Source organism: Mustela putorius, unplaced genomic scaffold (genome assembly GCF_011764305.1).
Source record: "Mustela putorius furo isolate JIRA1106 unplaced genomic scaffold, ASM1176430v1.1 tig00003942_pilon_pilon_pilon, whole genome shotgun sequence".
Taxonomy (NCBI): domain Eukaryota; kingdom Metazoa; phylum Chordata; class Mammalia; order Carnivora; family Mustelidae; genus Mustela; species Mustela putorius.
This window is the reverse complement of record NW_025422087.1, coordinates 5,746,629-5,769,984: the sequence shown is the minus strand read 5'-3', so window position 1 is coordinate 5,769,984 and position 23,356 is coordinate 5,746,629. Positions and strand designations below refer to the sequence as shown.

General features: G+C 44.4%; 1 protein-coding gene across 3 annotated transcripts in view; it reads right to left on the bottom strand.

Annotated features, from left to right (window-relative positions):
- The window catches only part of LOC101679061 (WD repeat-containing protein on Y chromosome-like), a 132,670-nt gene that overhangs the window by 46,803 nt on the left and 62,511 nt on the right, over nucleotides 1-23,356 (bottom strand). For all 3 annotated transcript variants that reach the window (XM_045069620.1, XM_045069621.1, XM_045069622.1), the window contains 3 exons: nucleotides 19,926-19,972; nucleotides 5,802-5,919; nucleotides 3,018-3,087 (listed from right to left, as the gene is read on the bottom strand). In XM_045069620.1, the coding sequence (XP_044925555.1) occupies nucleotides 3,018-3,087; nucleotides 5,802-5,919; nucleotides 19,926-19,972 (235 nt within the window). The remainder of the gene's footprint in view (nucleotides 1-3,017; nucleotides 3,088-5,801; nucleotides 5,920-19,925; nucleotides 19,973-23,356) is intronic.

Sequence of the window (23,356 nt, the reverse complement as noted above, 5' to 3'; positions counted from 1 at the left end):
GCACAGCTAGGCTGAAAGGCATCACGAAAGAAACGGCTGCCGTCATTATGTGGGTGGTTGACTTTTGAGTCATTTTAAAAAAGTGTTAACTATTTTATTCATTACAAATGCACTGCTTGGAGAGTTCTAAGCAGGTCCTGAAAATTCAGGGGTGAAGCTGCAGGAAGGAAAAGAGGAGGTGAGGGCCGGTTAGAAAGGCCAAGAGAAAAAGGTAAAGATCATCCCAGCAAAGGAAACACCTGCAAATGAAATGAAATACCACAAGTCATGCCTATCCTCTCGGTGAAGAACACACACCTCCTGCCTCCTTAGCCTTCCCCTTCTCTCTGCAGCAAGCCTGGCTGGGCAGCAGTCATGAGTGTCTGTGTCTGAGCCCTTCACGCGTTCCTTTCTCAGCCTGCTCCTGAGCCCAGGTATGCGAGGATTCCATCCAGGGAACACTAAGATGATCGAAGGTGGCTTTAATCGGCCACAACTTTCTCTCTATGCCATGGTGGACAATAACATTTCTTTTCTCTGCAGAGATTTATTCTGCTCCAGGGTCAGAATTTTCCCTTTGAAACCAGGCTGTCCTAAAACAAGTCCCAGGAGCCGAGGAACAGACTTTCCTAGCCTAACTCTAGGGGATAGCAGGTGGTCAACCAGCCTTGGGGTCAGAAAAACTGGACTTGAGTCCCAATTCCACCTCTTCTGGTTAAGTGACCTAATGGGTCACTTAAATGGGTCAAAAAAAAACATTTGTCCTCACTGGTAAAATGGAGTGTGTACACACAATTCATACCTCACCTGGCTATCATGAATATCATATAAGAAATATAATGCGTGTGAGTGGTTCCTGCCCTTGACCACAAATTAATATCACTGTGAAGTGTCCAAAGAATACAGATGCCTAGGCCATTCCTCCTTGAACAGTGGATTTAAATCTTTAGAATCACTGGTGGGGGGAGGGGCAGCTTCTAAAGGTCCTGATACCTAGGTTTTATCACAAACCAATTAGGTCAGAATATCTGAGGATAAGACCCAGGCAACCAGCTTTTATAAAGTCCCCATATGATCCAATAAGGCAGCCCAGACTGAGAACCACTAATGAATGTGAAAGTTCTTTATACATTAGTAAGTGCTAAACACATGGAAGGAATCACCATCAGTATCATCTTGGAAATTAAGTATGGTGATCATGATGGTGAATATTTGGGTCTTTCCAACATACTCTCAAGGGCTTCACAAGGTAAGTATGAAGTTTAATAAAGGAAATGTGAGGAATTGAGAAGATCTTCAAAGGACAAATTAGCAGAAAAAAATTTGAAAAATATTAAAATAATATAAAAATGATAGAAACATTTATGTTATTGTGATTAAAGGATGTTTCTCAGACTGGACATGTGCACAAGTCACCCTTAGTTCTTTTTCAAGTGCAGACTGATTTCATTGTTCCAAGAGGAACCTGGGACTCTGCAATTCTAGCACACGCACAGGGAATGCCATTATTGTAGGTCCAAGGATGACAAGCACAGGCCTTGAAGACACAGAACCTGGATTCCAGTCCTTGGTCTTCATTTATGAATGTGTGACTCAGTGCAGTCTTCACTCTTTACTTTTTTGTCACTAGTAAACCCCCTCATCCCATCCCCACTTCCGGAAAGTATACCTCTTCCTACGTCATGTGGCTGAATGGGCACTGCTAAGTTCTTATTGTCCCTGACTTTCCTGGGTCACTTGACTTGCAATTGTCCCAAAGATGGGCCCAACTGGTCCAGTGGGAACCTTCCCAGGGGCAGCGGGACTGGGGACTAAGAGTGGTAACCAGTCTCTGTTAGTGTCAGTGACATAAGAGATGGGCTCTTCATCCTTTGAGGGAACTACTGTGCAGAGGAGAGAGAGAGAGACAGAGTCAGAGTACCCTCTGAGTCCCTGCTTCCAGGACTTTCCAATGTTGGGTTGCACTTCTGCCCTTCTCATATTATATGAGCCAACCAAAAAATTCTCCTTTTGCTTATGCATTTGAATTACATTTTTTTCAATACTGAAAAAAAAAAAAAAAAAAAAAAAAGCCCTGAACATTAATACCCCAGGACAAGTTAATGAATGACTGTGTTTCACTTTACTCAACTGTAAGATGGGACTAATAGTGGGACCTAAACCATAAGGTTGTTAATGGAGATTAAATAAAATAATACATAGAAGGAGCTTGTACAGTGTCTGATACTTAGTGCTCAGGGCCAGAGATTGCAACAACTTCTGACCATGAGCTGTTATCTTGGGAATGATCCGTTATAGAGGGATTGGATTCCTGGTTCAGATCTAGACCAGTTCTTCACTCTGTGTCAGGACATCTCTCCTCCATCTGGTCCAGACAAAACGATTCCCATGTGAATAGCAAAGAATTGTTCTGCCATATTCCCAACTTCATGGACCTAAGATCAGCCTGGCCTAGCCCATGTCCAGACTAGTGGTGCATTTGGGGATGTAAAAGCGAGGGATGGATTGGGATCTGGGTTCTCCCTTGGCCTTTCTCTGAATGCACTTGGTCAAAGTCTGGCTTCCAGAAAATGCAAAGGTCTTCAGATTCTGGGTCTTCCTATTGCCATCACTGAAAATTGTTATTTCCAACATGCCTTTGAATTGCAGGCATTCCCAATCCTACTTCATGCAAATCCCCCAAGACCATGGTCCTGTGTTGATATTACTGTATATTTAATATCTTCTAACACATTAAAGGTGCTCAAATGGTATAGCCTGAGGTTGCTCAAAGAGGGTTTTGCTCTTATTTCAAATCAACAAATATTGATCGAGCTCTCTGTATGTGTGAAGCCCTGTGATAGGAGTGCCCTCCCACACTCTGCTTCTCCAGGAGCCAAGTGTGAGGCTTATAAAGCAAACAGAACAGTGGAGGATGTCACATTTTGAGCTGCAGAGTGTGGGATGCCTGTTGCAATGCAGAAATTATAAAGGTGGGAGACATCCAAGGATCTGGCACACAGAGAACATTACAAACGTAAGGGGAGTGTGAGCAGTACCTATTACTAGAGCGGTGGGCTCATGGTTGGAGCTTGAAATGACGGCTTTGATAGAATCATAGTAGTTCAGCTAGAAATGACCAAAAAAAAAAAAAAAAAAAAGAGAAAATGCTTAATATGAAGACCACACACCAGGTCAAGAAAGCGTTTGTGACACTATCGAAAGCATTCTTTTGACAACCGTTCCGAGAAGGAGAGAGGAACCACTTGCTCATAGGATAGGCACATTTTTAAAAAACCCACTTTTGGGAGTGGGCAGACGTGTGTAGGTGGCCTGGCAGAGTGTGAGCACGTGGGTGTTCTCTCTCTCCTTGACGCTCGCTCCAGGCTAACACCAGAACAACAATTCCTGGGTATCCTGTCTGGCAGACTGTGCTGAAGATTCTACTACGTATTTTAGATATTTCTGAGAAAATCGGAACACTGCCTGCATCGCTGCAGGGCGTTCACGGGGAAAACAGCTTATCTTTCACCATAAATCATATTTAAATTGAATGCTATGCTGAGGATCATACTGGGAAGGGTAAAAGGCTCTCTTCCCCTGTCTTTGAAAATCGAGAGCCATGGGGTGCGTGGGAGTCTCAGTCAGTTTAGCGTCTGTCTTTGGCTCAGGTCATAATCCCGGGGTCCTGGGATCGAGCCCCGCATTAGGCTCCCTGCTCAGCTCTCTCTCTCTCTCTCAAATAAATAAAATCTTAAAAATAAAAACAAAAACAAAATGGAGAGCCGGGCTCTTGAAGGAGCTACGCCAGGATTAGGGAACCAGAGCCTTCTGGCAGGTGTCAGGGCTGGTCTCTAGTTCAGCGAACTAGTCAATGGGATTTGCAACATTTCCTTGCTTTTAGGACACCTCCCTCTGGAGGAAGTCCATTTTAAGACTATAAACATGTGAAATGGATAAAGCCACAGTAGTGTTGGAAGAGCAACATTTTAGCTACAAGGGATGACTGGTTTCTCTTTTAGACCTTCCAGGCACTATGCTAGGCTCAGAGGGGGCACATACGGAAGATAAACCTTGGTTCTAACCTCCACAACGGGCAGAAACCAGAGGGCCAGAGACACAGGAAGACAAAGGGTAAGTCTGGGAGGTGAAGAGAGGGTTTCTGGAGCTTGGGATCTAACTAAGCACAATAAGATTCAGTGTCCCAAGCAACCCACAGAGCTCAGAACTCTCTCTGTCTTTTCTCTGTTGGAACAGCTTCCTCGAGGCTCTCAGGAGGCCGGCCTCTGAGTGGGGAGATCATGAACACACCTTGTGGAGCGGTGGGAGAATTTTCCCATGGTATGGCCCCGCTCTGTTGGCTCCCATTCTACGTAGCCAATGCCAAGGCCCCGCTTTGTCTTCCTCCACCCTACCCACCCCCTCCATGTGTGGTCACCTTTTGGGTGGCACTGACTCTGGATTTTGGTATTGTTCTTTCTACCTTCCAAGGCAATGGGGGCTGGCAGCTCAGTAGGGCAAAATGTCCACACCCTAAGCACGGCTCCATTTTGCAAAGTAGAAGAAGCCAGGCACAAAAGGCCACATAGTGTATGATTTTATGTACATGACATGGTCAGTAAAGGCAAATCAATAGAGACAGGAAGTAGATTAATGCTTGCCTGGCACTGGAGGTAGGAATGGGGATTAACTCTACATGGTTAACAGAGGTCTTGTTGGGGTGATGGAAATGTTCGGAAACTGCATTATGGATAATTGCCTAACTCAGTAAATTTATCAACAGTCATTAATTGTATGCTTTAAGTAAATAAATTTATGATACGTTGATAGCTCAAAAAAGCTGAAGAAGATAAGGATCTTGGGCCAATCACCTTCGAGAAACATATAGGGATTACATATGGCAATTCTACATGTGTTTGTTTAGTTGGATTGTTTCCTTTTTGTATTCTTAATTAATTCACATTTCCTTTCTACCCCAGTATTTATTTTCTTCCCTTTGTGTCTGAAACCTTGTTGGTGTTAATCATTCAAGCAAATGCTATTTTCTTGGCGCAAATTTTCTTCCCCTTAAACTTTCCTTTTCACTTAGCAAATAAATTTGGTCATTTTCCTAGTTTTCCTTTTACCCGCTAATATTGCAACTTTCTTTCTTGTGTTAAGCCTGATGTGTTTAGGAATAGACAAAAGATGTTGGCAGGAGTCTCTCCTCTCCTAGCTGGTGCTCTATGAACACTGAACAAGTCCTCTTCTCTTTCTAATCCTCTGGACAGCGTGTCCACTCTGTATTTGGTTTCTAGGCTGCCTTAACATTAAGAACAATGTCTTGCTTGTTTATGTGTTTAAGAAACACTCATTTAGCTTCTCAGAGCCAGTAGAAATCTCAAGGAAAAGGCTGTTATGTCCAAAGTCATATTATTGGTCCTAAATACTTGGGTCACTCGAGTTGGCTCCCCGCCCCTCGCCCCAAAAGAGGAAGGAAAACACATCTACTGCCTTCAGACCCAAACAGTGGCCGCAAAAACAAGCATGCCTGGAAGTTCAAACTGAATAAATTCACTAACTTCTAGAAACCAGATGTTTATCATCCTTTGTACTCTTCTGGTATTTCATGCAAAATTTCTTTTTATTTGCTTTCAACTAAGTTAATAAAGTTATCTCAGAAACAGTGGTCACTTCTTAAAGAATATGTATATTTATTTGATTGTTTGGCTGCTACACCTGGAGAGAGACGTCAGTCTGGCAAATCTCAATTTACTTTTACTTAAACCTTTCTTTCTTTTCTTTTCCTTTTCCCTCCCTCTCTCTCTCTCTCTCTCCCTCCCATTCTTCCTTCCTTCTTTTACCTGAGTAACCCAGTCTCCGTGCACTTTCCAGCGGATATAGTTAACATTTGGAGAGATCACAGCATGATTAATGCTAATGTTTGGCATGTTCTCAATTTGGGGCAGCTTCTTCCACGTTCTAAGGAGAAAGATATAAAAATTCTCAAATGGGTAAGAACAACGGTCCCTCCCACATCCATGCTATCCCAACGAGGAGCCTTTTCTCAAATTATCCTTCTGGCCACCAAATTCCAACCTATTCTCTGAGGCCTTTCTGATTCCTCCATGGGATCCCCTCTGGTTGTGCGAGACCATTTGATCCCTCCCTTTCCCAGACTCCAGGATATGCTTCATATGTGCTGCTCCTGTTTTCTCACCCAGACTTGTAAAACCAGAAGGCTTTCAGAGCCCCACAGGGCCTGGCAGAAAATAAGGACTCAACCAGTGTTGACTGGCTGAGGACTCCAGGTATTCTTATGTGACCCAGTTGAGGTTTGAGCAGTTTTTTTTAGAAGAAGATAGGGTTTTTGAAGTCAGTCTTACAAAGAAGTGGACCTTGCTTGTAGGTACCATGCATGAAGTTGGCAGTGGCATGGACCATTTCCAAAATGACCTCACATATTATAAAAACTCTTTAATTATTAATTCACATGAATGTTCTGGGAGACAGATTGTCCATGCACAGCTGAGGCAGGAACAAAGCATTTGGAACAAAACAGAGGAATGATTCACTGCGGGGGACCCATGTCTGCCCAACAGGTACTCTCCCACTTCTTCCCACTCTTCAAAACCCAAGGCACAGATCCCTTGACTGCAGGGTCTCCTGCGACTCAGTTCTGGCCAACTGGATAAGGTAAAATCGGTGAGGGGCACTGGGAAAACATTTTGCATCTTCAGAAAACATGAAAATAGTGTGAGGCAGTGTTTCTCTCTCTCATTTTTCTTTGTCATTTTTCTTTTTCCCTGGATAGCATTCTTTCTGATTTTTCAAAAATATTTTATCTATTTACTTGACAGAGAGAGAGATCACAAGTAGGCAGAGCAGCAGACAGTGAGAGAGAGGGAAGCATGCTCCCTGCTGAGCAGAGATCCTGATGCGGGGCTTGATCCCAGGACCCAAAGATCATGACCTGAGCCAAAGGCAGAGGCTTAACCTACTGACCCAACCCAGGTGCCCCTCTTTCTGATTTTTAAACACAGTCCATATGTGAGATGATGTCTAGAGCTATGGCAGCCATTGTGAGACCATGAGGCATAAGCTGAAGGACAAAAAGCCAACATAATGAAGATAGTGAAGTGACATAATAGAGACTGAGGCTTTCATGACACCACCGATAAGCTAAACCAATGCAGAAACCACCTATATCTTGACATTTTTGTTAATGAAAGAAAGATAAATTCCTTTATCCTGCGCTAGTCATTTGTTCCTGTTACTTAAAAATAGCAAACATTTCACTTTTTATTGTGTTAAGTACTGTTCCAAGCACATTATATGTATTAATCCATTTACTCCTCACCATAAGCCTATGAGATAGGCACGATTATTGTCCACTTTTTAAAGATGAGGAATGTGAGGCACAGACAGATTAGCTAACTTGCCAAAATTTAAAGTAGAAGAGTTGGGTTTCAAACCCAAGCAGCCTGGATTACAGCTGAAAGCGTTCTTAGTGCTTGGGCTGACTGTACACCACAATCTACAAACGATGTTTGGGTGGTTCAAGAAGTCAGAGAGTTATGGACTGTTTAGAGCTTCGAGGGATGCTTTAAGGTGACCTTGAAAATACTTGAATGAAATATAAGCTGGAGTGGTGATCTCCGTATCGCTGAAGCCTATAAGTAAGCCATTTTTACATACACCACCACCAAGCACAGAAATACGCTAGCTTCCCCCAAAGCAGTCTCCGTATGGGATTTTTTTCCCCCATAGTAATTGTGTTTTTTCCATTTTATTAGTTCCATCATAATAAAGTTCTCTTACTCTGCACTTTTCATTTTATTGTTTATTTTTTAATTGATCTTACTCTGTACTTTTTCATTGTTAGCATGGCAGTTTATTTTTTCATTGAAGTTGATCATTACTTTTGATTATTTTGAAGCAGTAAAGTTGTATGTTCCAATCCACTCAAAAATTATTCCTTGAGGTTTTTCTGTGAGCAGTGGTTCTATCAGAATGACAAGAGACCCTCTAAATCGGTGATCGTTCAGCACTCCCTCTGAGTTTGTTGTAAACTTTGCTTTACTGTCTCATGTCATAAAGGGTTGAAGGGGAGGCTATGTTTGTACTCACCTTTTCCCCAAATTTCCTGTCAGGTTACCTCACCTCTTGCACATGCCTTCCCAACCATCCATACCTAATGAAGCACTTTGCTGCTGATTTTTCTTGAATTTTCTACCCAAGACCCTTCATCCCCTACCCATCTAAGCCAAAGAGTACAGAAAATTACAGATTGAGTAGATATCAATTCCCAAACTTCAGAATTCGGATCCATTATTTGTCTTGTTTCTGCTTTCAGATTATGGCGCTTCAGAAACCAATGCTGGTTACCTGACAACCCCCATTTTAATGGTGGAATTGTCCTTTTAAATTTTATTTTATGTTCTGACTTGGCTTCCATAACAATGAATCTTATCTCACTGGTTAAATGGAATATCTTTCTTAAAAACAATTTTCAAGAAGCAGTTTAAAATGTCTGGAATTGTTACTTTATGAAGTGTCTATTCTCTAACAATAGAGGGAATAACAAGTACGTCTCTTCAGCCTTCACCTTCCTTTGTGGTATTTGAGAGTCCCTCAACTCACTTTTTCTGTCAATTAATCTCCTGTTTAAATTCCTCTCACATAAAAACTTTTCTGACCTTCTTCCATTAACCTCTCCTTCATAATGCCATTCCTCCTCTGTGTTACTTTTCTCTGGATACATTTAATTTCTTGGAAAGAATTTTCATGACAGAAATGGGGCAGAAGAGAAAAACTGACCAATTTTACAGACCTGGTGAGATTAAGGAGATGGTGATGGTGCTCAGTACTCAAAGGCAACTAATTGGAATGTGCATTCATATTTCAAGAGATAAACTATAGAAAAAACTTTTAAATTCTGCTGGGAAACATTGGTTAAGTATCTTGTGCTGAATTAACTGATGGGGACAAAGTCTCTAAAATAAGGAACAAGGACTTGATTTTAATTTATATTTCATTTTGATAATAGTTTCTGTACGGTCCCTTATATTTTTTAAAATTCTGACAAGGTTTATAATCTGTTTTTTAATCCCCACCAGGCATAAAGTAGATAAATTTCTTGGGATACTTATGACAAAAGCTGTTCTTGTTTGAAGAGGCCTACAAAATTAAATAATCTTTCTTGTATCAATTTTTCATCCACTCTAAACTGTTCTCCGTAGTGCTGGCTTGATTAGGTTTGAGTATGTTTGTATCAGGAGCCCATTGTTCACCTTGAACTTTATCTTTCAGCTTTTCAAAAAAAAAAAAAAAAAACCCAAAACCAAACTAACATTATCCAAGTACCAGCATGAATCTCCAAGGAAGCAGAGACTGGAGGAGGCTGTCAATGCGGCTGGAACCTCAAGTCCCTACCCCCCCATCCAGGACCCTTTAAGAAGCAATGTGGGGCTCTCCACAGTGACACATGAGAACCCTTCCCACACTTCAGAAGGTCCACGGCTGTAGAAAGCCAGTATCCCCTGGGACTCTGGTTCTCTGGTTCCCAGCAGGTACACTGAGAAGTTGTTTCACCGTGTGTGTGTATGTGCGCGCACGTGTGTGTGTGTGTGTACATACATTCCTGTGCATGTTGGGGGAGACGACTCATCCATTACAGGGCAAAGTTCCGGCAGATTCATTCTTTTTCACCCAGGTGCAACTGAAGAATACTGTGAATTGTCCTGCTGTGACTTGAGAGAAACAAATATTCCTGGAATTGTTATTACCAGTTCTTTTCCAAAGGTGTTCCCCCAAAGGTGTTCTTGGATTATATCTTTTGAGCAAATGAGTGAACACCTCTAGTCAAAGTGAAATGAAAAATACAAGGTAAATCCCACCCTACGGGAAGGTTTCAGTGGCCTGCCCTAGGACTCACTTCTCACTGTGCCCTGTTCCATGGTCTTCTCTACGACCTGCAAGAATTCACTGAAGTACTATTAAATTTATTGACTGCACAAAGCTAAAAGAGAGAATCTCCTGGATGTCAATGTCAGCCTTTAAAATTATTTTAGCCAAATGGATTAAGGATGTAAAAAATCAATCAGGTGAAATTTAGCAAGAAAGAAAGCTCTGGATTTAGGTTCAAAGCATTAATTTATAAGAAAAAGATGAGGAATACATGGCTTGAATGCAGGATGTAATGTGCGAGGAGGAATGGTGCCTTGTGGTGTCCAGTACAAGTACTCCAGACAGGGTGAGTAATCATATTTTGTTTTTCTTTTCCTATTAGAAGTTATTATCTCTATCTAAGCTGTATATACTTGCTTTAAAAAGTAAAATAGTTCTGCAAATTTGAGATGCTTAACTCTTCTCCTTGTTCCCATCCCCAAGAGTCTCCACATTATTTTTGATGATAATTTGGTATCTATTCCATGTCTTTAAATAAAATGCCTTCATTGCTTTTTTTTTGTTTGTTTCTCAGACTGGGGTATTATCTTTTGACTCTCTGCTTTCACTTGCTTAGACTTCTGAGTACTTAGCATTTTTTACCCGCCATCTCAATCTTCTTTCAAGACATCCAGCTCCACAAAACATTCATTTCATTGGCTTCATCTTCTGAATTGCTCTGGCTGCCCTAACCTGGTCTACAGCTGCCATCTTGGGCCCTCTCTTTCCTGTCATCCTGGGGATACCATTTGCTCCTCTTCTTCTTTGTGTCTCCTGTTTGCTGTATCCTGGTTCTTCCCCTATTCAGTTTTCTCCCTCATTTTATAGAGAAAATCCTTCAGGACTTTTCTGAAAAGTATCCATATGTGGGAAGTACATTTTGAAACTTTACATCGTCGAAAATTACTTTGCTCCAGTCCCACATTTCCATAATAGTTTATCTGGGTGTAGAATCCAACGTTGGAGATAGTTTTCCTTCAGATTTTTTTTTTTTGAAGATTTTATTTTTAAGTAATCCTTACACCCAGCGTGAGGCTTGAACTCACAACCCCAACATCAAGCATCACATGCTCTACCGACCACGCCAGCCAGGCCCACCTCCTTTAGATTTTTTGAAGAGATTGCTCCATTGCCTTCTTGCTTCCAGTACTGCTGTGGTGAAGTTAAAATCCATTGTGAGTATTAACCCTGTACATAGTGAACTGACTTTTTCCTCCTCTTGGCACTTCTAGAATCTTCTTTTTGCCTTTAAAGTTTTGGGAAATGTTCTCAAACTGTTTACTTGATTCTTTTCTTTCCTTTCTTTTCCCTTTTTTTGTGTGCCCAATACTTGGATATTGTACTTCCTGGACTAGTCCTATGGTTTTCTTATCTTTTCTCTTTTACTTCACATTTTTTAGTCTTTTTGTTCTATGTTTTGGGAAAATGTTGTTTTCTAACTGTTCTATTGAGTTAAAAAAATGTCGCAATTTTAAATTCCAAGAACTTTTTACTCCCCAAGTTTTCCTCTGTAATGGCAACTTCTTGTTTAATAAATTTTATCTTGTCTCTCCAAAGATAATAATTACATTGGATTGCTATTTCCTGCCTAAAAGGAGAAAGTATGGGATCAGTGATCTAGTTGCTAGTGCTGCCAAACCTGGGGCCACTGGAGGGGCATGGGGTTCTTCCTTGCAGAATGGTTTTTTGGCTCTCAGCTTTTCCCTGGCTGACCTAAGCATTTAGTTTTTGGGTCTCCTAAGTTACTTACCATGTGTTTATCCACTTTCCAAATTCCAGATTTTGCTGCTGCTGTTTCCATTCACCTTATCTTTGTGGGGTTGTGCCTTCAAAGGGGGGAAAATCCCTTTCCTGCTGTCCAGACGAATTTTGTTTAGATGGGAGTAAAAGTAGAGGCTTGGGTTCAACCTATCCTGTTTCCTGGAAGGGTGTAAAGTCTATTTGGAGTCATGAAGGGTTTGCCTTCTAATATTTAGAAATAACCCTCATTTTGGGGGACTGCCTTGAGATAGAAGTTCCCTTTTTCTGGGGGTGGGGGCAAGCCAATTTGGAAGGTCACAAATTAAATATGATGCCTACCTGAGACCTCACTCAGAATCCTTCACATTTATTATTTAAACCTCTGACTACATTACAGTTACTCCAGGCTTGGAATAATGTTCCAATGTTCAAATCTAAGAAAATGTGCTGATGTTTCATTTTCCATACAGCCTACAGTGTACTTTTGTAGAACGGTGGCCTTGGTGAAGAAGTGACACTTGGAGGGAGAATTTTCTCCTTCTGGTTCTGTCCTCCAGAGATTACAGGGAATGAGAAATATGTCTCTAGCCACCGTCAGGGAACTGTTTCCTCTGCCTTCCTAAAGGGAATAGGTGGGGAAGGAATGCACTGGTGGTATAACCCTTACAACCAACATGTCAAAGCATTTCTCAAGATAAGAAGACCCTTGGGACACCTGGGTGGCTCAGTTGGTTAATCTGCTGCCTTCAGCTCAGGTCCTGATCCTAGGGTCCTGGGATCGAGTTCCACATTGGGTTCCATCCTCAGGAGGGAGTCTGCTTCTCTCTCAGACCCTCTTCCCTCTCATAATCTCCCTCCCCCCCACACACACATTCTCTCTCCCTCTCTCTCTCTCAAATAAATAAGAAAATCTTTTAAAACCTTGCTCAGCGGGAGCCTGCTTCTCTCTCTGCCTCTGCCTGCCATTCTACCTACTTGTGCTCTCCCTCTCTCTCTCTCTCTCTCTTTCTTTCTCTGACAAATCAGTCAATAAATAAAATCTTTAAAAAAAAAAAAAAAAAGGAGAAGAAGACGCTGAAGCCCTAACTGGGCGATGACAACACTAGAAAAACAGATGAACTACGAGATGCTTATGTGTTGCAAAAAGGCCCCTCCTGTTCTAAAAGTTTTCTCCTCAGTATTTTGCCAAACAGAAATGGATCCGTTCAGCTGAATGATAGAGTCTGATGGAGGCTGGTAGAGAACAGCTGAATATCAAGGAACATAAAGTTATAGTGTGAACCACTGCTAACTGAATAGCATGTCAAGAAAATAAAGCATGGCTGAAATTATATTTGGTCAATGGACAAATAAGAGGCCATTTATCAAAATTCCTCTTATATTCAACTTTCCAGCAACACAGCTGTTGCATGCAGTTGATGAGTACGTATGCTCACAAGTGGTTACCTGAGCACACTCCTTTAGCCATCTCTTCAACAATGAAGAAGTTAATGTCTTATAGTTCATTTTTGTGCATTTTCTAATGCTTAACTAATTTTGACTAAAAATAAAATCCCTTAAATTCAAGACCTGATGAAGAGCCAGCAACCATCCATCCATGCATCCATCATCCTTGCCTCTATCCATGCATCCACCAGTCGTCCATCTGTCTATTTAATGTCTACGAAGGACTCAAAAATAAATTACTACCCTCTGGAGTTCCCAGTTTAGTGAAAGAGACAGATTGTGGACAGAACCTTTTGTCTCAGAGCTATAATCCCAACCATTGAAGTATGCATTGACTGCTTTGGGATGCATCGTATGGAGAGAAGAGAAAGTCTTCCTTGAGGAAAAGAGGTTTAGTGAAAGCCCAGAAGGACCCTGTGGTTGAGGCAGAGGAAGTCATCTACACAGACTCATGGGACCATGAGAGAAGAGAAGAGGATGCTTACTAAATGCCCACCTGCTTTAGAACATGGAGGCCATTGCAGTGTGGAAATACCAGGAAGAGATGAATCTGAATAAATAAGCAGGGCCCAAATCCTGAAGTGTTTGGTGGCTACATTGACACGTTCAGATTTTATCTGACTAAAGAAAGTCACTGAAGGAATTTCTGCAGAGCAGAGACATCACCATCTCTCACAGTCCGCTCTGCTTCCCCCTGGTCTGAGTCACCATCAGCAGCAAAGCAATCATTCAACACAGAAGTCAGAGCATGTCCCCTACTGCTTAAAATCCTGCCATGGCTCCATCCTGCAACAAGACCTCAGGGAACTTCCCTTAATTCTGACCTCATGCCTTCCACCCCCTGCACATATTCTGTTCCAGCCACACTGGCACGCTTGCTGTGCCTCCTTAGAACCCTTCTCTGGATGTTCTGTCTGCAAGGAACGTTCTTCCCCACCAATATCCTTGTGGCTCCCTCATTGCCTTTGCGCAAATACCAGACTTTCAAAGAGGACTACACTGGTTACCCTATTTTAACCCACACTCACATGCGCGCACACACACACACACACACACACACACTATGCACACACACACGCCCTCGGCACTAATGATACCCTGTGCCCTGCTTTGTTTTTCCCTTTTTTCCACAGCACTTATCGCCTTCAAGGATATCATATAATTTATTATGTTTATTGTCTTTCTCCTCACACTAGAAGTCATCTGACTAGGTATCCAGTAGACATCTTTGCTGTGTTCACTGTTGTGTTCCCAAGCAACTAGGATGAAGACTGGCACACAGTAGATGCTCAATAAATCCTTGTTGAATAAGTGAAAGATTTTATAAAAATATATGAGAAATGATCTGCGGGGGTTTGATATTGGAGGCTAGGGAGGTCGGCGGGAAATTTGTTTCTGTGATAGTGATGATAGGTTGGATGCAAGAAGTGGATGAGGGTAGAGAAAGGAGGGCACAGGTGGTAGTTACTAAGGAGAGAGGATTTTCAGGACCTGGTGACTAATTATTTGAATGTAGAGCTGAGTGACTGGGATAACCAACCTGAAGCAGGCACACCGGGCTAGGGACGCCATTCGCAGAGGTCAAGGAAGAGAGAAGAGATGGTAACTTTTGGTGGATGGCAAAGACAAAAATGAGTGGATGCTTCCTATCTCTATGTATTATGGTGTACATATGGGTTTTATGGTCTCTCTCCCCTCTAGACAGCCTATCCTATAGCCACTGTCCTTCCCTACATTCTTATCTGAGGGTTTTTTTTTTTTTTTTGGTAAGATTTTATTTATTTGAGAGAGAGAACAAGCTGGGGGAAGGGACAGAGAGAGATGGAGAAGCAGGCTCCCCGCTGAGCAAGAAGCCCCATGAGGGACTGTTGGGATCATGACCTGAGCCAAAGGCAGACGCTTAACTGACTGAGCCACCCAGACGTCTTATCTGATGCTTTAAAAACAACCTCTGTATGAAGCACAGCCGAGTACCTTTCCTCATTTCTCTATTGTCCATTTCCACACTGACACCCAGAGGTTAATTCTCAATTTCCCAATTACCCTCAGACACTCTCTAACTTTCCCTGAAATGATCATGTCCTTAGCTGGTTTACTTGAAACAGGAGCAAACCCACTGTAATCCAAGCCTTAGGGAAACCACTAGATTTTTTTTTTTTTTTTTTTTTTTTAATGGCGGCAAGGCTCTGGCTTCTCTCCAGTTCCTCAAAGCAGTAACCTCCTCTCATGATAAAACTGTACCCACTTGCTAGAAACTCAACAACTTTGTTCTTCCCTTTCTTCATAGTTCCCAGATGGCCACCAGCTGGTCTGGGCTATTTCTTGCATTCTAATCCCTTTATCCGTCCTCCTGGTTTTCTTTTTGATCTCCGTGTCTTGCCCCTCCTCCATCTAACAGCCACCATACTATTATACCCCTCTTTGGAAGCACCTATTTTCTAAGAGAAATTGACGATTTTTTTGGAGCATTACCTTTTTTTTTTTTCCTTGGCTTTTGCTTTTGCTTTTGTATTATAAGGAAAACCAGCTGCAGGGACGTGTGGGAAGAAAAGCTATCTCCAAGGGGAGGACAACAACCTCCTGCATGAAAGGGGTCAGAGCTGACTTTGTTCCCTGACAGGGCTGTAGGGGGACAAATGCATCTGGCATGATCCAGAAGCCACACCTCGGTCTTCCAGCTGCGCTCAGCACTCTTCGTGGGCACAACGAGATGTCTGGTCCCCTTCCTGGCTTTCTCAGTGGCCAGCCAGGGCAATGGAAAATTTCTGTTCCAATTCCCCTTGACCAGGGAGGGGTGCACCCTATGCCCAGTGGTTTGCAATACAGAACTTTTATTGATTTCCAAGATTATAGCTGGCAGATTGTCTGAAGTGACAAATCAAGGAAGTGAAGCTAATGTGTCCGTGTCTTCATCTGTGTTTGTTACACCTGTGAGGGGCTGGGCTACATGTGTTTGGGGGAGAGTTTCTGTGAGGTCTTGGCAAAGGCCTCTGCAGGTGATGAGTCTCTGTGTGAGTCTGTGTGTGTGGGTAGTATTGCCGAGGAGTGGAGGGGTGGACACATTTGCATGTCTGGCTTGTGTCTATCTCTGTGTGCACACAAGGACCTGTGCAGGGTGACTATGTGTGTGTGTGCACAGGATCTGTGTGTGACCGTGCATGCGTGTGTGTGTATGTGTGTGTACACAGGATCCATGTGTGAGTGTGTGTGTGTACAAGATCTGTGTGTGACTGTGCATGTATGTGTGTATGTACACACAGGATCCATGTGTGTGACTCACAGGGGATCGATGTGGGGTAGTGACTGTGTGTGTGTGTGCCTCTGGATTTCTAGATGGAGTTTTGAAGCACAACTCTGTCGTGCCCGTGTGGGTGTCAGAGGGTAACGGATGGTGTTCTGTCCAGGTAGCTGTGTCTGGGTGGGAAATTGTGGGGTGAAATTAGGAGATGTCTTTGGCTGAGTGTAGCAAGGGAAACCTGCAGCAGGCGTGTGAAGGGGTGTCTGCAAGGGTTTGGAGGGTATATTTTGAGATGTTTGTGGAGGATGCTGGGGGTGACAGCAAAAGTCCATGTGGTGCCAGTGGGGTGTCTGTGGGGTTGTGGGGTGTGTGAGAGTGACTGTAGAGTATCTCGGGTGTCTGGGGTGAATGTGAGTAGGTAGGAGTGGGTAGGGGTATCCTACTCTGCACCATGAAGGGGGATTTTTGGGGCATCTGTGAAGAGTCTGTCCATTTGCCTTAGGAAATATTTGTGGGGATATCTGTGGGCAAGCTCCTGGGACGGCATGACTGGGTGTGGGGGTGTCTTCAGATTCTTGTGCCTCCCTCCACGGGTATGTGTGTCTGGAAGATATGATACGTGAAGGCAAAATGACCTCAGAAAATTCCCACAGAAGCACACCTTATCCTGCATTAGTGTCTCATTGTCCCAAGCGTGTGACTGGGACAGACCCAGTTCCCTGACTACAGCGGGCAGCTCTCGTTGGGACGCTCCTGTCACCAACCGTGATTTGCCAACGCTTTTCCTTTACACAGCTGGCCTCTGAGGGCACAACATGGCTTGGACATCCCTCTCTCCTGACAGGACCAGCTGTGAGTTCCTGCTTTCTCCTGTGAGGTGTGCATAGCTGTGCCGTCCTCACCCTGTTCCCAGGGCACCCTCCTTGTACTGAGGGAGGCCTCAGCTGATAAGAGCACAAACTTGTCACCTCCAGGACTAACTGGAGCTATAGAAGAGGGCACATGTCCAGCATCCTTCCTTCTAGCCATCTTCCAAAAATGATGTAAAAGTGCAAGAGACACTTGGATTTCAACCCACTTTTCTCCAAAGGGAGAAAACGAGATGTCCTACAGAGATAGTGTTTTTCACTTTTTCCAGCCAGCTTCAAATTCCCCAATGATACGTCCATTCAGAGGAATCCTGCATCTCCTCATCAAGAGGCCATTGTTGGCAAAGCGGTATTTATGTTTCATGGTTGTAGCAATGGTGTTCGGCATTAACAATGAAGTCCTTTCAGTAGCTCCACGATGCGTCTTGCATTGGCTCCCGGGCTTGCAGATGGGGAATGCAAAGCGGAAGGAGGTCGCAGTCCTGCCGGAGCCCCTTCGTGGCCCAGGTCCCAGAGATGCTCTTCTTCATGTGGGACTCGCCAGGCCCTCCCTCAGCGAGCCTCCCCCGGCCCTCCTGTGATCACTCCGGGGGCAATGGGGAATATTCCAGGAGCGAACCCAGCCCAAGCAAAGCAAAAGCTTGCAGGGAGGCAGGTGAACAGGCTTATTTACATGATGGTCTTGAGCGGTACAGCACACTTATCGTGGGGGCATTAAATGTCCCTCCGAGTAGCTACCACAGAGTGATCTTAGCCAGCTTCTTCTGAAGGAAGGTGTTTGATGAACATCAAAGCCAAAAGCCAGGGGTGTTCATTCCTGACATACCCCTTCCTATTCTCTTCCGATGAAACTTCTCCAGTTTCCAAGAAGCACCCGGGTGGTCATTCCTTCCCCTCTCTGTCCGGCTGACACAGCGAGGGCTTTGTTGGCCCTTTGGCAGGTGCTGGGAGCCCGCCACCTGAGCCCCAGTCCCAGGACACACTCACGGGCTGTGCCTCTCAGTCAGATGAGCCCAGGCACTCATCTTCCTTGTCCTCCTACCGGATACACCTGCATTACCTCATTCGAATCTCAAAACCCCTCGGGGAGGAAAAGTGGGGAGGGTATTGGTGTTTTCAGGTTATGAGTAGGGACAGGGGAGGAGAAGTCAGGATCTGGAGACAGCCACACTGCAGGGAACACACGGACAGAGACCAGATCCGCAGGCCGGCATCTCCCATCTCCTCAGCTTCCTTCCCCCGGCTCTCCTGTCTGGAGGATGGGTGCTGTCCTCTCTAACAGCATCCATTCTACTAAAAGATGAGGTGTCGCTCGAGAGCCTCCCAACTAGGTGGTAAGTGAGAAAGCCGCAGGGGCAGCGCAGACGGTGAGACTTCCAGAAGGAGGGCCGCACGCGGTGATCGGGCAGGCTCCAGAAGGCACAGGATTCCATCCACGCACTGAGGGTGGGAGAGGGATTTGAAAAGCCAGGATGGAGGGAATGGCATACTTCGAATGTGTGGTTTGTAAGCCAAGACCTGGAGGCACGCAAGATTCTGGCATGGCCCACACTGGAGCCTGTGAGGAGATGGGTTCGGCAGGCTGGGCAGGGCAAAGAGGAAGGTAAAGAAGGGGCAAAAGGGAGAGAGAATTCCCCGGATGGGGGAGGGGGTCCATGCCCCCTGGAGACGTATCATGGGAGACACCCGGTGTGTTGGGGTTTTGGTACTTTAGTTTCAGGCTTTTTTTTTTTTTTTTTTTAAGATTTTATTTATTTATTTGACAGAGAGAGATCACAAGTAGGCAGAGAGGCAGGCAGAGAGAGAGGAAGGGAAGCAGGCTCCCTGCTGATCAGAGAGCCCACGCGGGGCTCGATCCCAGGACCCTGGGATCATGACCTGAGCCGAAGGCAGAGGCTTAACCCACTGAGCCACCTAGGTGGCCCTAGTTTCAGGCTTTGTAGTAAAGCCTGGCTGGTCGTTTACCACACACACTGTCATCTTGGTGACTGTTCACCTGTCCCAGCTTCCATTGCAATGAAGGTGACCATGCGACTGACTTCTGGACTATGGGCAGAAGCGATCCAAGCACTTCTAGGTGTGGTCCCCAAATCCTCCTGTCTGACCCTCACTCAGCTCTCTTCCTTCATCTGCTGCCTGGATGTAGAGGGTCCAAGGTCCTGGGGGAGGCTGCGTCCTCGAACTACCACACTGAGGCCACTCACCAAATGCATGCCATGAACTGTTAGGTGAGCAGGAAATACGTTCCTATTGTGAGAAGCCACTGAATTCGGGGCGGTGGGGGGGGCTGTTTCAGCAGCTTGCCTACATAGGGCAGACTGGTTGTATTTCATCTGAGCCTCTGAACATTTTCTGTTTAGCTGAACTGTTCATCCTGGCTTTGTCTGTGACTAGTTTGGATTTCACTGCTCTCTACCCGGAACCAAGCAAAATGGCTGGACCTACCCTTAGGAAGGGTATCTTGAGGGAATGAATAAACGTACCAATTTTGGCGGGCCATAGTGGTACTGTAGCTATGATAGGGGATCCATGATTGGAGCAGGGAACTGAGTGTATCAGGGGGTAGGAAAGTGAAGACACAGTCTAAGAAAGGAAGAAAAAGCTAATCCAAACCCTAAGCTGTCTTAAGAACATTTTCCCATTTGCTATTTTACCCCGTGTCAATAGTTACATAAAGAGGCTATGTCCTTGCTTAAAAATGTATTATTCCCCTTCTTTCAGAATTAGATTTAAACTTCAATATTTACCTTAATAGTTCACGTACAGAAGCCAAAGACAGAATGTTCACACATCCCTGCAACACAGTTTAAAAAAGAAAAGAAAAATAAATTCTCTCCCGAAGTAAGAAGCCAACACATTCCATTTATTTCCCATGCTCTAATAAATAGCTGTGCTCTCTTGGCAGAATCAACAAGCAATGTTTTTTTCCAGTTAAAAGGGAATAGAGAGTTTTTCAGGCTTCTCTGTCTCTTTCTGAGCAGATGGGCTTTCATATTTAGCAAGTGCAACTGCCATAACCTTGAATGGGACATAAGCATGGCCAGACCACACGGTCCAAATGCCCGGACCTAGATCACAGGGTGTTGTGAGTGACTGCACACAGAGGACCTTGCTCACTCCAGGACATTTCTCATAGTGACCTGCACTTGGAACAGCATTAGATACAGAGGAAAACAGTGGCATTATAGCAGGTGTATAAAGTAGCAAAACACGCGCTTTCTTGTAGGAACTAACAGCTACAGGTTTGGGGATGGGAGTTTGCTACAGTATTCTCTGGGATCCATGTGACTAAAGAATATCTCCTCGAACAAGTCGCAGGTCCTGCACACACTGCTTTCTATGCCTCATCTCATTGAATCTTCACAATAATCCTGGGGGGTAGGCATTTTGATTCTTTCCATTCTGCAGATGGAGGCAGAGAGAGGTTGAACGGTGTACCCAGAGTACCAGAAGTGTTAAGGGGCACAGGTACTGAACTGCTAAATTTCATGTGGTTTCTGAGCCCAGGTGAATCAGCAGTGGAACCAGCTGTGGTCTTAGTTGGGTTCACAATATGTGGCATGCCTAGCTCTGTAATGTCATTTCTTTGTTCGGTCTGGATACACATCTCTGGAAATCTCTGGACTCCCATTATGCTGGTTTTTTTTTTTAATTTTTTTTTTATTAACCTTAGTATGACATACACCCAAAATTCTGTTGCATGGGACTTATGTAATATCTTTCCAGTGTATAATCTATTAATGAGAAATATGTTCTCGTCCTTAGGTCCCGTCACTTTCCATATGATTATAGTATCATTTAGAACCTTGATTCATTTCAAGAAACCACCATATACAGTTCCCCTCTCTCCACATTTCTCCTAGTTAATGTGTTGTTTTCTCACTCCCCACTCCCTCCTTAGAGCCCTGCAATCTGTCTCCGTGTTCTTCCGCTGACATTTTTCTCACCACTGGTTCCATTTCTAATAAATCAAATGGAATTTTCTCGGGCTCTCGTGTTCCTCAAGTTCCCTGGATGTTCGGCTCTTAAGCAGCTCTTTCCTCTGAGACATCCCCTCTCCCTCTGCTCTTGCTGGTGCCTTGTCCCTCTTGGTAACTTCCTTGCACCTGCTAGGGCTCCAAGCCGGTGTGCCTCACAGCTACCCTGTGCTGAATACGCCTGTATGTGTTGCTCCCTGTCCCCCATAGGACTTAACTGCAAACATCATTTATTGTACTACTTAGTTTCTCTTCCAGTGGGCCTAGCTAAGGGCTGATCGGATGTTATTTAATTTAATTAACACTCACTTATTCTGGCTTCTGGCTTCCAGACTTAATGATACCACGACCCCAATTAAACTAAGCAGTTGATGAAGCCAGTGGTCATATCAGGATTATTTGCCTGATAAATAACAGATCATAATCAGTAGTAGGTGCTGGGGACCAGTGGCAGCCAGACAATAAACTGCTTCGCCTCAGGAGTACCTTTTTTTTTTTTTTTTTTAAAACCATTTTCTTTAGGAAAAAATGGAAATCAAGGTAAACAAAACAAAACAACAAAACAAAAACAAAAAAACAAAAATGGAGAGCTCATTGCTAGTCTGAAATCATTTTGCTTCCAAGTCTTATCAAATCATCTCAGAGGCTTTGTTGACATTCTGTGCTAAGGACTGGAATCCATCTTTCCAAATGGAAAGAGGCACCAGGGGGCCAAACACCACGCTCTGTCCGGAGTGCTGAGGTCCGAGGTCAGACTGTCTGGCAAGCGCGCATGACCAAGCCAGCAGTCTGCGCGGGGCCTCTGGATGTGTTTCTAAAGGATAATATTTACAGTGTTGGATAGCTGGACACTGTGGAGCTTAATGGGATTCTTAATAAAGGCAGCTTTCATTAAGACAGGGAGCACAGGCAAGGTGCCCTTGCTTTTGAGGGAAAGACAACCCGGCACAAGACCGATGCTCCTCCTCGGTTTGGAAATCATGTGGGTCAAGTGCCTTGTCATGCATTAACAGCCTTTTTAAGTTCCTGGTGGATTGAGAGGAACAGCTTAGATAAATGAAGGAAGAGGAATCACGCGATCTGTCTTGGTAGTGTAAATGCCGAGACACAGCAGCTGCATTTAAACAGAGCAATTTGCTAAATGAGTGGTTGGCTCCTTTCCAGATGGCCAATGTGACACAGGACTTGGACGAATCCTTCATTCAATCATGCATCTGTCTAGACTGCCGCAGGAGAGGCCGGGTTAGAGCCACTGCCCCAGCGGCCCGCAGCCACAGCTGCAACAGCTCCGAACCCCTTAGATAAAACCCACTCCTGTTGACCCCCGAGGCAGCTTGGCCAAAGACCAGCAGGGGAGGCTGCAGCAGCAGGGCATGGGGGAAGCCTCGGGGAAAGCCAGCTCCTCTGCTGAAGGATGACCAGCTTGGATCAGGGACCCTGGACACGTCTGCCTGCTGGAGCACTCCCCTCGCCTACAAGGGACATGCACCCAGGTGATTCTCATCATCGGAAGCAGCTGAGCTTCCCAAGCAGAAAGACAGGCAGCGCTCTATGTGTTTCCTTTATGTGCACTTTTTAAAGCTTTTCACACATGCTCCGTCTTGATTCTCCCAGTTAGGTTGTAAAATTCCCCAGGCAGATGCACCTCTTTAGAGTTGATATCTCGGAGCTATGGGCTGGGGAGGCCCGGGGATAGAGTAGATGATCGCCCCATTCTGGGGCCTCCGGATCTATGACATGTGTTGAATGACCAGGGGGAAACTAGGCCAGGTAAAATGGAGCCATTCGATGGGCAGCCTGCCCAACTTGAATAAAATAGTCGGTCAGAGGACTTCGTTGGGCTGTAATGGGGACTTACAGGAAGGCAGCGCTATTGACCTATTTCTACCTGGTAAGTTATCCCCTAAGCCTATTTAATTTTTATAATTGTATTGGAAGTTTCCATGGTGAGAGTTTCACCATATTCTTTAGCAGGCTCGTTGAGTTTCACGGCTAGGAGCTCTGACCAGTTAGTAAACAAGCCTCCCCATTCCCCGCCCCATGCCCATTAGCCCTCTGAGCCTCCACTGTGCACAGCAACTTCCACTTAATTCTGACTGGGAGGAAAAGTTTAACCTGGTGAATCACCAGCAGCACTTCCTGTGATCGTCTGAGGAAAACTACAGTCTGCTTCGGAAGAACTCTGAAGCATTTCACTTCCT